Source organism: Chelonoidis abingdonii, chromosome 2 (assembly GCF_003597395.2).
Source record: "Chelonoidis abingdonii isolate Lonesome George chromosome 2, CheloAbing_2.0, whole genome shotgun sequence".
NCBI lineage: Eukaryota > Metazoa > Chordata > Testudines > Testudinidae > Chelonoidis > Chelonoidis abingdonii.
Window position 1 is genome coordinate 100,926,151 of NC_133770.1, and position 16,399 is coordinate 100,942,549.

The 16,399-nt window shown below is 42.1% G+C and overlaps 1 protein-coding gene across 2 annotated transcripts in view; it reads right to left on the reverse strand.

The window, feature by feature from the left end:
• Window positions 1-16,399, reverse strand: part of EGFR (epidermal growth factor receptor) — a 516,130-nt gene that overhangs the window by 336,996 nt on the left and 162,735 nt on the right. For both annotated transcript variants that reach the window (XR_012655247.1, XM_032793483.2), the window contains exons 2-4: window positions 5,489-5,640; window positions 2,853-3,045; window positions 2,049-2,183 (exon numbers count right to left, since the gene is read on the reverse strand). Coding sequence is in view for 1 of the 2 variants with exons in the window: in XM_032793483.2 (XP_032649374.1) it covers window positions 2,049-2,183; window positions 2,853-3,045; window positions 5,489-5,640 (480 nt within the window). In the remaining variant the exon portion in view is untranslated. The remainder of the gene's footprint in view (window positions 1-2,048; window positions 2,184-2,852; window positions 3,046-5,488; window positions 5,641-16,399) is intronic.

Genomic DNA, 16,399 nt, shown 5'->3' on the forward strand with positions numbered 1-16,399 from the left:
TAATTTTCTGAAGAAAAGATCTGGATTCCATCTTTTTAAAATTGCTTATATAAAATAAATGAAACTAAGAACTTGCCAGTTAGTGTTTGCTATTGATACTCTAGATGTGTAGGTAGTCAGAATTAGAGCCCTAACTTGAAGAGCATGTGTATCTGCAATCTGCATCTAGAACTGGGCAGAATGGAACATGAAACAAATACATCATCTCTGGGAACTAAAAACTGAAAGACTAACTGGCCTCCTCACCTTGAAACTCTGTATGGTTAAAGCTCATGGTCAGTAACATGGATAGTAATTTGTCATGTAAATCAATATTTTTGAATAATACACCGCTGACAACTAAACAAATTTGACTGTATTTGCAAACAATTGGCAACATTTACTCTAACCACAGGGTAATTTGTCTCCACAGCTCTGACAAAAGTAGTTGTCAGCACTGAACTATGCAGCACGCACTTAATGAAAACAAGTAAACTAACTGATCTGTAGAGTTAGTACAGGGATAGTACCTTCCAATCCTTATCCCTCCCTCCTTAATTTTTTTATTGTTTTTTGTTGTTGTTGCTTTGTTTTGCTTTTTATTTTTGTTTGTTTTCTAATACAGGTAAAATCCCAGGGACACAATTATCTTGCATGCTCATTATTTAAAAAGAAAAATGGCTTCCTGAACAGATTAATCTGAAACTCACTACATTTAAGGCGTACACTTCTAACCCACTATAATGCGACCCAGTATAACGTGGGTTCACGTATAACACAGTAGCAGAGGGGCTCTTACGGCATTGTAAAGGGTCTGGGGCTCTGGCTGCTATGGGGAGTCCCGCTGGAGTCCTTCCGCTGTTACCCCAAGGCTGCGGTAGTGTGGCTCGCCAGCAATTTAAAGGGGCCGGGCTCCCAGCAGTGGCTGGAGCCCGGAGCTCTTTAAATCACCTCCAGAGTCCTGCTGCCCCTACCCTGATATAACAGGGTTTCAGCTATAACACGGTAGGAATTTTTGGCTTCCCACGACTGCGATATAATGGAGTAGAAGGGTATTTCTTTCTAGGACAGTTTTGTCCAGCTAGTAACATGTGGGTCTTTCCAACCCCCCACTGCCAAAATAGCTGAACAAATGCCAATACTTGTCTAATAACTAACTGATTTACTGTTGGACCAAACGGATTCAAGTTTAAAAGTTAAGGGTTAAAATTTCCATAGTACTCAGGGCCAAGCTCTGCTGACTTACACCTCCTACAATCCCATTGACTGCAGTGGGGTTCCACGGTGTATGTCAACAATGTGTGTGCATGCCAGTGCTTAATCAGTTACTCAACTGAAGTAGATCAGAAAATACACATTGTGCCAATCTGTAGTGCAAAAAATGCCCAAGAATTATAAACAAACTCTTTTCTCCCTTCTTAAAATTTTGTGAACTGAATTTAGATCTTACAAAAGGATTAACAGTACTGGCGTGGGTCAGAATTAAGCATGAGGACATGTCATGTAAGCTTTCAAATATACACCTACCTCCATGCTGATCTAAAGTGTCGCTATTTATCCGTTTCTGGTCTTAATTTTGCAAAGATTTCCTAATACTGTCAAAATATGTGTAGAGTTCATGATATTCACAAATAGGAATTAGGGCCTCAACCCAGCAATGCATTTAAGCACCTTGGGAGTACACACGTGCTTAAACTTAAGCATACGCTTAAGAACTTTGCTGAATCAGGGCCTTACGCTGTAAATTTAAAATCATTGGAAAGAAAATATGTATGCATTATATTGATGTGTGTCGTTTTCATGGAAGCAGCACATATTTAAGGCCCAACCCAAAGCCCACTGATATCAGTGGGAGCCAATCCACTGGCTTCAGTGTGCTTTGGATCAGTCTCTTAGGTCCAAATCTTGGTCCTAGTAAATTCAATAACAAAATATAATTGATTTCTGTGTGAGTAGGATTTGAAATCAATGCATTTACATAAAAGTGTTTGCAGAAATGGGGCTCTATAATGCAATAAGTACTGCTGTGTGTAATGGAGTGACTACTGTTTTGTTAAATGTATACTTACAATCAGCCAGATTATTTTGATATTCCAACTGTATTACAGGTTTTTTGTTCAAATCAATAATGTCGTCCCACAGAACTGTGTCCATGTTGCACAGTTGTGGATTGTTGCTGATTTTAACTCCTCCATTAAGAATTTCTGCAAAAGAAAAATAGGACAAAAATGAAGCAATTGCATTATCGCTCTCTTTCTTCCCTCATGAAAAGGAGATAAACACATTCATCAGGTGCCATGTTAATGGAAACGGACAATGTACAATATATTATTGAAAGAAGTCACATAACTAACTGTCGAATACGGGTCCAGTGCTGCAGCCTTTGCGCATCCAACCCACTGCCCGCTCAAGCGAAGCCAATGCAAATTATGGATGTGCACAAAATGCAAACGGAGTGTCAAAAATCAGTGTCTCCATTTCTGGGTGCTCAGACTGAAGCACTTTGAGGTTCTCAACACTTTCTGAAAATCAAGCCCCCTCTAAGGCATCTCAAATTGGCACAAAAAAATCTCTGTTTTGGGCCAACACTCATTACTCTGTAATTATATAGGGCCTAAGTGGATTAACCCTTTGAGGTCCTAGGCCTATGCATTGTAAAACAAGGAACTTTCCATCACTACCAGTAACCTGGGTAGTTATGAAGTGGGCAGGTATTTGAATCAACTACATTTAACTTCATTCAGAGTGTGTCTCATTTGGAACAGGACTCTAAAGGTCAGTGCTTCTTAAATGAAGCTTTTCATAAAGATCTGGGAGTTTGCTTCAAATAAAGTAACAGTTCACAACTATATTGTCTGCCCTAACCACTTCACCTGATAATCGTTTCATTGGCAGATTCCTGAGTCCACTGGTTTTATTTATATTTGTGTGATAATTGGAAAAAATTGCCAGTGCGTAAAAGTTCTCATAAAGCACGTTTCCTCGGATGATCTGGAGATTGTCCAGTGGAATGCTATCCACGTTGTTGAGTGCTATTAACACATAGCCTGCAACCTCCTGTATGGTCTGAGGAAAATCAGAAGGAACAAAACATTTAGTGTCATTGTATCAAGCTGTTTCTCTAAACTGTTTGCTGAGAGGAAAACAAGATTCATTTGATGAGATTAACCCCTCAGAACTCAGATCAGTGACCCACCCATGCATCTCTGGTAATCCACAGCTCTTTACTTTTTACACACAGGTGAGCTACATCTGATGTAGTTACTCCCATAATCTCTCTGCATTCAAAAATATTGTAACCTGATAACCAAGCACGAAATGAACTGAGTACCGAAAACACATTATTTCAAAAGCACAAGTCTGAGGAAGGATGATCTAGTGCAGGGCTTCTCAAACTTCATTGCACTGTGATCTCCTTCTGACAACAAAAATTATTGCATGACTCCAGGAGAGGGGACTGAAGCCTGAGCCCATCCAAGCCCTGCTGCTCCAGGCAGAGGGGCCAAAGCCCAAGCCCCATCATCCTGGAAAGCTGGGGCCCAAAGCAAAGCCCAAGAGCTTCATCTCCAGGCAGGGGGCCTGTCATAAACAGATAGTTAAGGGTTAATGTCTCTTTTACCTGTAAAGGGTTAAGAAGCTCAGTAAACCTGACTGACACCTGACCAGAGGACCAATCGGGGGACAAGATACTTTCAAATCTCGGTGGAGGGAAGTCTTTGTTTTTGCCTGTTTGTTTTGTTCGTTGTCGCTCTTGGGTGCTAAGAGGACCAACGTACACCCAGGTTTTCTCCAATCTTTCTGATCAGTCTCTATGTTTCAAAATAGTAAGTATAGCCAGGAAAAGTGGATTAGTCTTATGTTTTTTTTCTTAACTTGTAAATGTGATATTTTGCTGTAACTTTGAATCTCAGGCTGGAGGGTGGGGTGGGAGTCCTCTAGTCCATATGACTCTGAATACCCTGTAAGCATTTACCACCTGATTTTACAGAGATAATTTTTACTTTTCTTTCTTTATTAAAGATTTCTTTTAAGAACCTGATTGATTTTTGCTTGTTTTAAGACCCAAGGGACTGGTTTGAACTCACCAGAGATTGGTGGGGGAAAGGAGGGAGGGGAGGTTAATTCCTCTTTGTTTTAAGGTCCAAGGATTTGGTCAGTGTAGCCTCTCAGGCAGTCCAAGAAGGGAAGTCTAGGGGGTAGGGGGGGAAGGAAGGAGAAGTGGTTTATTTCTCCTTGTTTTAGAGACCGCAAGGGGTTTGCATCTTGGGTTCCCCAGGGAAGGTTTTGGGGGAACAGGAAGTGTGTCAAACACTATATTTTTGGCTGGTGGCAGCGTTATCAGATCTAAGCTAGGAATTAAGCTTAGAAGGGTCCATGCAGGTCCCCACTTTTTGGATGCTAAAGTTCAAAGCGGGGGAAAAAAACCTTGACAGGGCCTGTAACTTGAGCCCCGCAGCCCAGGGCTGAAGACAAAGCCTGAGCCTTGGGTGGCGGGGCTCAGGCTTTGGCCTCAGCCAGTCTAACACCAGCCCTGGCAACCCCATTAAAATAGGGTCAAGACCCACTTTGCGGTCCCAACCCACAGTTTGAGAACCGCTGATCTAGCAGGTAAGGTATCAAATGGCAGTCAGGAGAGCTGAGTTCTATTCCCAGCTGTTCCTGTGCTATCTGGTTGCACCATATATCCACTAAAATGTTTAAGTCCCTTTCTTTTCAATTCCCTCCCAATAATAGTTCATTCACTTGTGCATGGACATGAGCATGAGACAAGTGTAGTAATGGAAAGTAGTCCATGCATTACTGTCTAGGATTATCCTTAAAGGTCACTCAAAATTATTGTCTGGACAGAACGCAGCTGGCTTACTTGGTGCAGGAACATATTACACAAGTAATGATGGATGGTGATGTTACATATTTTGGTTTCTAGTTATTAGTGAGATTACATCTTTTGCCAGGTATCAGCAAGGCAGTAGAATGCTCAGACTAATGATAGGTCACCTTCAGTGAAGAGCCATCAACACTGCAGTTTGCTTCACTGGGCTGACAACCCTCAAATTTGGTTATACTTAGGGCATAGTGCAGAGCTTTTTCACTTCCTTTGGGAGCATGGGGTGAGGGGGAAGGGGAACAGGAGTGCAATACTTTTCCCATTTAAAATAATTACTTTTGAGCAGTGGGTGATGAGCATGAGAAAAACTGCTTGTTAGGTGCTATGAAATCATTGATACAAGTACAGTATATCCTATGGTAGACTGGTATTTTAGAATTCCATTCTGTGATGTTTCTAACTGACAATCAGTAACTATGTGTTTGAACAGGTTTTTACATTAGTCACCACATGTTATATATAACTGACCCTTCACCTTCAAAAACAATTTAATTCCTTAAACAGGTAACTCATCAGACTAGAAAAATATCTCAATTAGCAGTTAACTTCTCTTGAAGTTGTGCACATCTCACCAATGCACATTGTGTGCTGGATCAGAGCAACATGATTAGCTACACTAACCTTCAGGAACGAAAGATCATGATTGCGTGTCACATATGTGATCTCCAGATTGCCAAGGACCACCTCACAATTGTTATATATCCTTTGCAGGCTGATGAAATGGTACTCCATGTTCCCCAGCTGGGCCAGCTTGTTACTTGTTCCTTGGCAAACTGTAGGGAGAAAGAAAGCAGCATGAAACAAGGATGAACACGTACAGAATGGGCAGCTACTGTTCAGCCACCTTTACAAGCATTAACTCAGTATAAGAGAAGTGTAAGCACAGATTGTCATGAAAAGCGATACCACTTCTCTGTTGTGTTTCCCATTATCTAATAACTGTAATTAGTTAGGAATGAGCAACGAATATCCCTCCATCATCTACTTTTTGTCATGGAAAGAGCCAATGGGCGGCTTCTGATTTTGGGACCCTGATCTAAGTAGCCCCAGGAGTTTTGTACCTGAAACAAAATTAAAATCCATGGTGAATGGCCATGGATTTAATGTCATCAAACTCTATTAAAATGGAACGCTGCTTCAAAAGGTGACTAAAAAGGATGGTGTGGATTTTCATGGCATTGAAATTTGCTCCAATTGCCATTGGGGGAGGGTAGGTGGGTTGTCTTTTCTTCTAAACTCCCAATGCTACAAACTTATCAGACTGCGTCCTCCTCATGCATCATCTTCAGAAAAAAAAAAATACTGCAGTTCAAATTAGGCCCTTGTTTATACCCGTGCAACCTCACAAGGCAATCTAATAATGCTTCACAAACATAATTAAGGGCATAATTTGGCCTAGACAATGTATTACTGATGATGAAGAGGCAATATACTGATGATGATACAAGATAAAGACCCAGCATTACTTTCAGATCCCAGCTTTATGACTGGAAGTTAGAAAAAAATATTTTTAGTTTCTACTTGTGAATTAAACACATTTGTATTAAATTTACTGAGTCATGGAACCCCAAAATGCTATGCCTGTGGTCACTCTTCACATTACAACACATGAAGTCAGGAATTTAGAGCCATCATGTTCTTCCATTCCACTGAACAGAAGGGAGTGCTGACTATTAGCTGTTCAGGTTTTCTGCTGCCAGCCTCATATTCTGCTCAGCTGAGGCTGGCAGAAAGCCCATAATGCCTGGTGCATTAGATAGAGAGCCCCAGGCATTTCCAAACAACTGTGCCCTGCAAGACCATTAAAAGAAATATAGGGCTTCCTTCAGTTCCAGCTCAAAAGTAATAGAAGCTGCAGGCTTGTGACTCCATGCCACACCATGGGGGTCAAAGAAGGTCCTGTCTCTCAGAAAAGTCTTTATGGATTGGGGAAAAGGCATATTCTGAATGGTCTGAAGTACCTTTCTGGGCTGCTTTAGGCAAAGCAAATGACCACCTGACACACGCTCAAAAAGCCAGAGGTGAGAGATACAAGAGTACACAGTGAGGGCAATGTAACATATTGAGTTTGTTGAACCCAATTCTCCACGCAAGCCAACAGAGGTTGTTTTGCTGCCTGCCCCTGCCAATCAAAGCCGCAGGATTCAGCTTGAGAATCCCAAACAAACTGAGTCCTGCAGGGTTCACACAGTTCTAGTCATGATAAACATTTGGATGCCGGACTGATGAGAGAGTTGGACTGACATACTTTTGCCTTGGAGCACAAACGTACTTAATGATGCCTAAGTCTGCATTTTCAGTGGGGAGGCAAGCGGCTCCACACAGAGCGCTGCTGAGGTTATGTACGTTTAGGATGGGGCAATGGAAAAATTAGTACTTGCTTGGCATTCTATTATCCCCTTTTCAGCAAAACTAGCAGAACTGTCAAAAATTTGCAGCTGTGCATTTAACCATAACAAAAGAATGGCACAAGTGCTTTTGTGTGAAATGCTTTGTTGTAACACAGCTCATCTAACTGTTCAGTTCAGTATTACATAACAGAACCCTCTCTGACCACTCCCAACCTCCACCCCCCATTCATCCCATCATTCCCCAGGTTATTTTTCCATAGCTAAAATTAAAACATATCTCCGTGCCACACCAACAAAAGTGAGAGAAGTAGAATGGCACATGAAACAATACACATTCAAACACTGAACACTTCGGTGCCAGCCACCTTACAAATGCACATCCAGGGCCAATTCTGAGCTCACCCATACTGGTGCAAAGCAGGAGTGACTTCATGTACACCTCTACCCCGATATAACATGAATTCGGATATAACACGGTAAAGCAAAACTCGGGGGCAGGGGCGGCTGCACACTCCGGTGGATCAAAGCAAGTTCGACATAATGCGGTTTCACCTCTATCGCGGTAAGATTTTTTGGCTCCCGAGGACAGTGTTATATCGGAGAGAGGTGTACTTCAGCAGGAGCAGGACTGGGCCCTTGTTTGCAATCAAAAGCTGACACCAAATCTTTCAGTGCTACACTGGAAGGATGAGCTTTTTTTGTGCTTAAGGAAGAAACAATACAAGCTAAGGAAACAACCAGGATGTTAGAGCCAGGGATGCAGAAATGACAAATGTACAAGATTCACTCCACAATGGATGTTTTTGTAGTAGAAAGAATAGCCTAATAAATCAGAGCTAAAAATGAAAACATTTTTATTTCTCAGTAAAGTGATCACCGTTAAGGAGTTATCCTTTACCCACAGCCAGCACAAAATGATATCAGATACCACACTACTTTGCCTATATTTAAAATAGGTGGTTGGCTCATGTATCACAGCGATAGGTATAGGATAATATGGCGGTATGTGATATTGTTGTGTGGTAACTGTTAGCAAAGGAGATCTTTTTAATAGGGTCCACTATAATTACATAATGTAAGCCTCGTATCACAGAACTGTTTCAGAGTGGTAGCCGTGCTAGTCTGTACCAGCAAAAACAACGAGGAGTCCTTGTGGCACCTTAGAGACTAACAAATTTATTTGGGCACAAGCTTTCATGGGCTAGAATCTACTTCATCAGATGCATGGAATAAAAAATACAGGAGCAGTTATAAATACATGAAAAGATGGGGGTTGCTTTACCAAGTATGAGGTCAGTCTAATGAGACAATTCAATTAACAGCAAGACACCAAGGGAGGAAAAATAACTTTTGAAGTGGTAAGAGCGTGACCCATTATAGACAGTTGACAAGAAGGTGTGAGTAACAGTAAGGAGAAACTAGTATTGGGGAAATTAAGTTTAGATTTTGTAATAACCCAACCACTCCCAGTCTTTATTCAAGCCTAATCTGATGGTATCCAGTTTGCAAATTAATTCCAGTTCTGCAGTTTCTCGTTGGAGTCTGTTTTTGAAATATTTTTGTTGAAGAATTGCCACTTTTAGGTCTGTTATTGAGTGACCAGAGAGACTGAAGTGTTCTCCTACTGGTTTTTGAATGTTATGATTCCTGATGTCAGATTTGTGTTCATTTATTCTTTTGCGAAGAGAGTGTCCGGTTTGGCCAATGTACATGGCAGAGGGGCATTGCTGGTACATGATGACATATATCACATTGGTAAATGTGCAAGTGAACAAGCCCCGGATGGTGTGGCTGATGAGGTTAGGTCCCATGATGGTGTCCCTTGAATAGATATGTGGACAGAGTTGGCACTGGGGTTTGTGGCAAGGTTTGGTTCCTAGGTTGGTGTTTTTGTTGTGTAGTTGCTCGTGAGCATTTGCTTCAGTTTGAGGGGCTGTCTGTAAGCAAGGACTGATCTATGAGAGAGTGAGGGATCATCCTTCAGGATAGGTTGTAGATCCTTAAAGATGTGCTGGAGAGGTTTTAGTTAGGGGCTGTAGGTGACCGCTAGTGACGTTCTGTTACATTCTTTGTTGGGCCTGTCTTGTCGTAGGTGACTTCTTGGTACCCTTCTGGCTCTGTCAATCTGTTTCTTCATTTCACTGGGTGGGTACTGCTGTTTTAAGAATGCTTGATAGAGATTCTGTGGGTGTTTGTCCCTGTCTGAGGAATTGAAGCAAATGCAGTTGTATCTTAGAGCTTGGCTGTAAACAACGGATCGTGTGATGTGGTCTGGATGAAAGCTGGAGGCATGTAGGTAAGTATTGTGGTCAATAGGTTTCTGGTATAGGGTGGTGTTTATGTGACGATCGCTTATTAGCATGGTAGTGTCTAGGAAGTGGACCTCGTGTGTGGACTGGTCCAGGCTGAGGCTGATGGTAGGCTGGAAATCATTGAAATCTTGGTGGAATTCCTCAAGGGCCTCCTTCCCATGGGTCCAGATGATGAAGATGTCATCAATGTGGCACAAGAAGAGTAGGGGCATAAAGGGACAAGAGCTGAGGAAGCGTTGTTCTAAGTCAGCCATAAAAATGTTGGCATACTGAGGGGCCGCTGATTTGAAGGTATAAATTGTCCCCAAATCTGAAACAGTTGTGGGTGAGGACAAAGCCACAAAATTCAGCCACCAGGTTTGCCGTGATGATATCAGGGATGCTATTCCTGATGGTTTGTAGCCCATCTTAACATGGAATGTTAGTGTAAAGAGCTTCTACATCCATAGTGGCTAGGATGGTGTTTTCTGGAAGATCATCAAAGGATTGTATTCAGAGTAGCAGCCGTGTTAGTCTGTATCTGTAAAAAGAACAGGTGTACTTGTGGCACCTTAGAGGATTGTAGTTTCCTCAGGAAGTCAGTGGTGTCTTGAAGATAGCTAGATAGATATATGTTTAAGGTTACTTACTGTCTTTGAACCACACACACAATTCTCATTTATGTCTACACAGTGTGTGAGAGGATCACAAGTAGTATGCAGCCCTTTCATATTTGCTTCAGAACTAGATTGTTTCATTGATTGAAAAATTCCTTAATCAAACAAGATATTTCAACTCTGATTTCAAACTTCAGCATCCCCAACTCTTACATTTTTAAGAAGTTGCTTTGAGTCCTTTTGACTCAAGCATGAGAGCTGTGAATTATCACAGGAGTCATACGACAGGCCTCTCTCGCCACAGGACAGTCATATTAGAAAGGCAAAAAGATGGAAACACTACTTAGTACTGAAATACATTGCAGAATGTGTCATTAATAGGAATTCTGCATATGTCAAGAGAAAGGAGTACTGGAGCTGAGATTTGCTATGGAGATATAAAAGTAGAATTTTGTTCTTTTGTTTTCCTCGGCCAACTGAAATGTTATCTCTTAAAACTTCATAATAAAGAACCTGATTCTCAGCTGACATAAATGGGTGTAGGTGGAAGATCTGACTCTAAAATGGTGTGCATTTATAATGATCTCTTTGCACTCGGTCCAATACAGATGATCAGTAGCAAACAAAGCTTAGGTTAGTCTTGGAGCCAAAGTAATCTATCAACCTACACTGATCTTCAGAACTTGACACACAATAAGCAGGACTCTCCTCCAGAGGAGCACTCATTCATAGTACCCTGCCTGTGTTCACTGACCAACAAAGTATTCAAGAATTTTAAATCAGCCACTGAAATCACACGTATTACGGAGTTAGTGGTTGACCTTTCAGAGATTTACATTAATAATCTGTGAATAAGTTAATTTATGTCTTTTTCTAGCTTAAAGGTAGTTTGGAGCTCTATTAAAACTGACAAAACTGGCTCCAAATCCCATTTTATAATTTTACCAAGATAACTGCTGCGTGTCTGCCAACAAATGATTGTCAGGGCTTTGAAAAATCCCGCCTGTGGTAAGTAAGGAGACCTAACCCATCAATTTCTGCAGAATCTACTCTTTAATTTAAAAAAGTACATTTCTAGTTCTTATGGTTGCAATGAAAGCCTTCCAAAAGAGAACCAATGAAGTGCGGTTTTCCTGAATCTGCAGCAAAACGGTCTTGTGCATCTGCTGCTGCTGAGTGGGTGCAGAAATCAACAAGAACCTGGTTGATTTCATTGGTCATGTATAGGCTCCTACGGAAAGCGGGGATGCTGACAAGAATCTTCTGATTTCCCTCTTCTGATGCCTCTTGTGAAAGCTACAGGGAACCTCAGATGCTGGAGTTGGTCAATGGGAAGACCCAAAACACAGGGGCTGGAGAGTAGCAGATATCCCTCTAATAGTCTCAGGGGATAGAAAAAGAGTGAGAGAGCACTCCTTTTTCCCTTCTAGCAGCAGTGCCTGGGCAGTATGGACATGTATGAGCACAGGCCTGATACAAATGATGGAGTTTCAAAACAGGGTCCGGGGATAGCATTCTGATAGGCATCCCAGCACCCACTTCCTTCCCAGCATTTTAGAGGTAGGGAAAGATTTGACAACGTTCAACACAGATTGTCATAAGCCATGGATCAAAACAAGAACACCGTCAGCCTCAGAGGAGCACAGAACGACACAATACTGCAATAAAGATTTCCCCCCCAAGCAAGGGTATGTAGTCACCTGCTGGAAGGTAGTGAACTATTTGATACTCTTTGGGAGGCCTCAGCCACCATTGTTCTAAGTGATAGTAAGAGGTTTAAGGCCATCTTACAGCAACTTTTCCTTGACTTCTGTTTGCACAGAAGATACAGGGTAAGATCCTCAGTTGATGTAAGCAGATCTAGTTCTACTGAGTCCTCTTTATGCCAATTTATATCAGCTGAGGATCTGGCTCATCATTTTTGTGCTGGGAAAATTAGGTAAGAAGAAGAATTAATAACAAAACACCCCTCCCTACCAAACCCACTAAATTACTAATTTTTAAAGAAGCACTTGACAAATTTCCCAAATAAAATGTTTTGAAAGAGAGGGAAATGGCGTAGTAACTTTTTATGAATAGTGCCATTAATCGCCAGTACTTTGCTTTAAACTTTCTGAATGTGACACTGTCATTTTAACTCTGTTCTAAAACATTAGTTTTGGCCAGAGAAGAGAAAAAAAAAGTTTTTATTATAATAAATTTGTGAAGACTAAACAATACATCTTGATACTCTACATCTGTTGGATTATAATGGAGTGTAATTTTGTCTAGTCCACAAAAACCTGGATTTGTGAAGGCCATATACACAAACAATGCAGGATTCATGTCTCTAAACAGAGATTTCAGCAGTATGCATGTGTGTGTGATAGAGAAATATACAGTGAATTAACCTCTTGAAAGATGGATGTATTCACACTCTCTTGCACTCAGAGGGACAGATTTTGGTCCCACATACACTCTTTTAAAGAATTAAGATAACACCACTGATGCTTACATGTTTCAAACCTCAGTGACAGTACTGATCTCTTTTGGGATACCTTATGCACTGTGCTAGATACACTTCCATACACAGCCCACATGTGTAAACTTTCACTTATCCTAAATAGTTGCAGTGTTCTGTATTTATAAAAGGCTGCAATAAATAAATAAATAAATAAATAAATAAAAATTCCATATCAAACCCCTGAGTCAGAGTGTTCCTCCAAATATTAAGAAAGCTGAGATCCAGATCTGACCTTCAAGGCATGAGCTAATCTTTAAAAGAAACAGACTTTGCTTTTTTCTGAATGTGAATATAAGACAAATATGGCTAGCTTGAATATTTTAGATACATAAAATGTGCAGCTGCTATCTGCTGGATTGAGAACAGGGCTGAAAGTCAGAAAGTCTGGGTTCCGTTCCTAACACTGCCACAGACTAGCTGTGTGATTCTGGGGAAGTCACTTAACTTGGCTGAGCCCCAGTCACCCCATCTGTAAAACAGCGATAATGAGACTGTTGGTCAGTCTTTGTAAGGTGCCTTGAGATCTTCTCAAGGTTGAACAATGCCACATAAAATTAAAGTATGATATTCCTATATGATGTTTTTTTCTCGGAACACTCTGTACTTTATAAGTGCCAAGGTTTTGTGGGTATCTTATTAGGTAATTACATAATTACACTCTAAATAAAATATACAAAAATATGAATTGTCGATAAAATTTAGTACGTAGAGGCCAATGTAAACACTGAACAACCCCTGGTCTTGTATGCAGCAGCATAGACATGTACAGATAAGGTTGAAATGATCAGAGAAACAGCTTTTCAAAATGCCAGGTGCAGAAGAACGATTAACCCTTATGCAGGAGACCCAAGCACAGTGAGCCCAATTAGCATTGCATAAGCTGAAATTAACACCACCCCAAGTAAGCAAGGATGAAACAGTCACAAGACACCATACAGAGGTGTCTATTTTCTTTAAAATATAAATCAATTGAATTTTAGTGCTTGTGACAGCTATGGGGCTGACAGGCCTAGAGACTAAATTCCTCTATTTATCCACAGAAACAAATGCAGGTTTCTCTTCATTGTCCCATCAACGTGTCGCAACCTTGTCCTTAAGAAAAGAGCTCAGTCTCCATGGCCCTCTCAATTCTCTGTAAGACTGTCAGCAACGGTGCCAATTACTGACAACTGTGGTGATGCACAAAGAAGTGGGCTGAGACCAAATAATTTCATGAATACATTTTCTAAAGCCTCCATATACAGATGGTTTCAGCGAGGCAGAATCCAGCCACCCAGTTAAGATGCTGTCATCTGTAAATTGCTATTTGACTCAAGAGTTAAAAACTGGTTCCCAGTCCTAATACAAATGAAAACATTTTTTAAATTTTTCAGAAAGTCTCCAATTACCGCTGTACAAATCTTGTTGTGCATGTTTTCCTAAGATCTCAAATGAGCGTTGGGAATGCTATGAAACCAAATTACCATCAATCTCTATCATCTGTTTAAGTCTACATTTTGCAGCTTATGATGCGCAGCTTTTCCCCCAGCTTTGACATGACAAAATAAATAATCTAACAAGGTGATTTCAGAGATGCTTGGGTCAATTTCCTCACTTCATGTCAAGTATCAGAGGGGTAGCCGTGTTAGTCTGGATCTGTAAAAGCAGCAAAGAGTCCTGTGGCACCTTATAGACTAACAGACGTATTGGAGTATGAGGTTTCGTGGGTGAATACCACTTCGTCGGATGCATCCGACGAAGTGGGTATTCACCCACGAAAGCTTCATGCTCCAATATGTCTGTAGTTTAGGTTGCCACAGGACCTCTTTGCATGCTCTCACTTCCCATGTGTTAAAACCTACTAATCCTACATACTAGTCCTGCGTAAATTAATTTATTCTCCCTACAGAGTTTCAACCTTTATGAAAGAACCCAAAACTGGAGGACAACAGAAGCACATTTCTGTTATCTGCCTTCTACAACCTGCCAATCTATTTACAAATTTTACTCTCTCTCCCCACCCTTCCACTGCAGAATTTTTTGCTTCTGACAGATTTCAGATTTCTACAAGAGGAATAGTATCTTCGCAAGGCTACTGTTCCAGACATAGCTGGCCTGTGAAGGACAATAGAGATAACAGTACTGTGTGTCCTAATATCTGGTGGTGTTTGTAACTGATTCTCACTTCTTAAGAGGGATGTTGGGAAAAAATTAAATGAAAAAAAATATACTTTTTTCCCATTTAATGCTGCCTCAGTGTGTGTGCACATTCCTCAGACATGTATATAATAATGTGACAGTATCGTCTCTCTTTCTCCCTCTGTATGGTCAACACAAGGGCACAAAACACACACTTTCGGCTTTCTCACTCCTTACTAGGGTTGGCTCAAATCTTAATCGCACAAAACCGAACACCCTAGCCGCCACCCCTGGCCCCAAAGCCTCCCCTCGCTCACTAACTTGCCACTTCCCTCGTGGCCGCTTGTCCCCATCCTCACTCACTTTCACTGGGCTGGGCAGGGGGTTGGGGTGGCAAGAAGGAAGATGAAGCTCTAACTGAGGATGTGGGCTCTGGGGTGGAAGCCAGAAATGAGGGTTTTCAGGGTTGCAGAGGGGGCTCGCTGGTGGGGCAGGGAGATAAGTCAGGGCGTGTTGTGTGAGCTTCCTGGGTTGGATGGGAGGATGAGGGTTTTTCGAGTAAAGGAGGAAGCTCCAGGCTGCAGGGTGGGGACCAGGGATCTGGAGTGGTGGGAGGGGGCTGCGGGTTGAGTCAGGGGGGTTGGATGTAGGAGGGTATGGGCTCTCGCTGGGGGTGTGGGATCTGGGGTGGGGTGGGGGGTGAGGGCTCTGGCTTGGGGTGCAGGCTCTGGGGTGGGGCTGGGGAGTTTGAGGTGCAAGAGGAGGCTCTGGGTTTCGGGGGGCACTCAGGTCTGGGGCTTGGGGTTGGTGTGTGGATTTACCTCAGGCAGCTCCCAGTCAGTGATGCAGCAGGGCTAAGGCAGGCTCCCTGCCTGCCCTGGCTCTGTACTGCGCCCTGGAAGCGGCCAGCAGGGCTGGCTTCTAGGCAGGGGGGTGGGGGGAAGGGGGCAGGAGGGTCCACGCACTGCTCTCTCCCATAGACACACAGTTCCAGTGTGGAGCCGGTGCTTGGGGCGGGGGCAACATGCGGAGCCCTATGGCCCCCCCACCTAGGAGCCAGACCTGCTGGCCACATCCATAGCGCAGCGCGGTGACAGGACAGGTAGGGACTAGCCTTCGTTAGCCCTGCGGCACCGCCAATTGGACTTTTAATGGCTCCGTCGGCGGTACTGATCGGAGCTGCCACGGTCCGGTGCTGACCAGGCGTTCTGGATGAAAACCAGACACCTGGTAACCCTACTTCTCAAAAATGCGCAAGAGTAAAGGTGAGTCCGGAAATGGCAAGTGTTTAACACATTTTTTCAAGGATCTGTTGGTATATAATTTGTAAATAATGAATGTAGGGCCCACAATGCATGTAGCTAGCCATGCAAATTACATAATTTGTGGTCACAAATATTTGTGGCTCTAAAACTGTGGGTGATAAATGGGAAGCCAAACTGAGAGACTCCTTCCAAAATCATTCCCATAATTCAAAATATATATATATATATATATTGGATGTGGTTTTTTGTTTAAGTCTGTACATGTACTGGTTCGAAACCTGGTCCTTACTGGGAATTAAATATTTGGCATATTTTACATGCATCCAGTTTGGAGTTATACACATAGGGTAAGAACTTGGCCCCATTGAAGACAATGACAAAATTCCC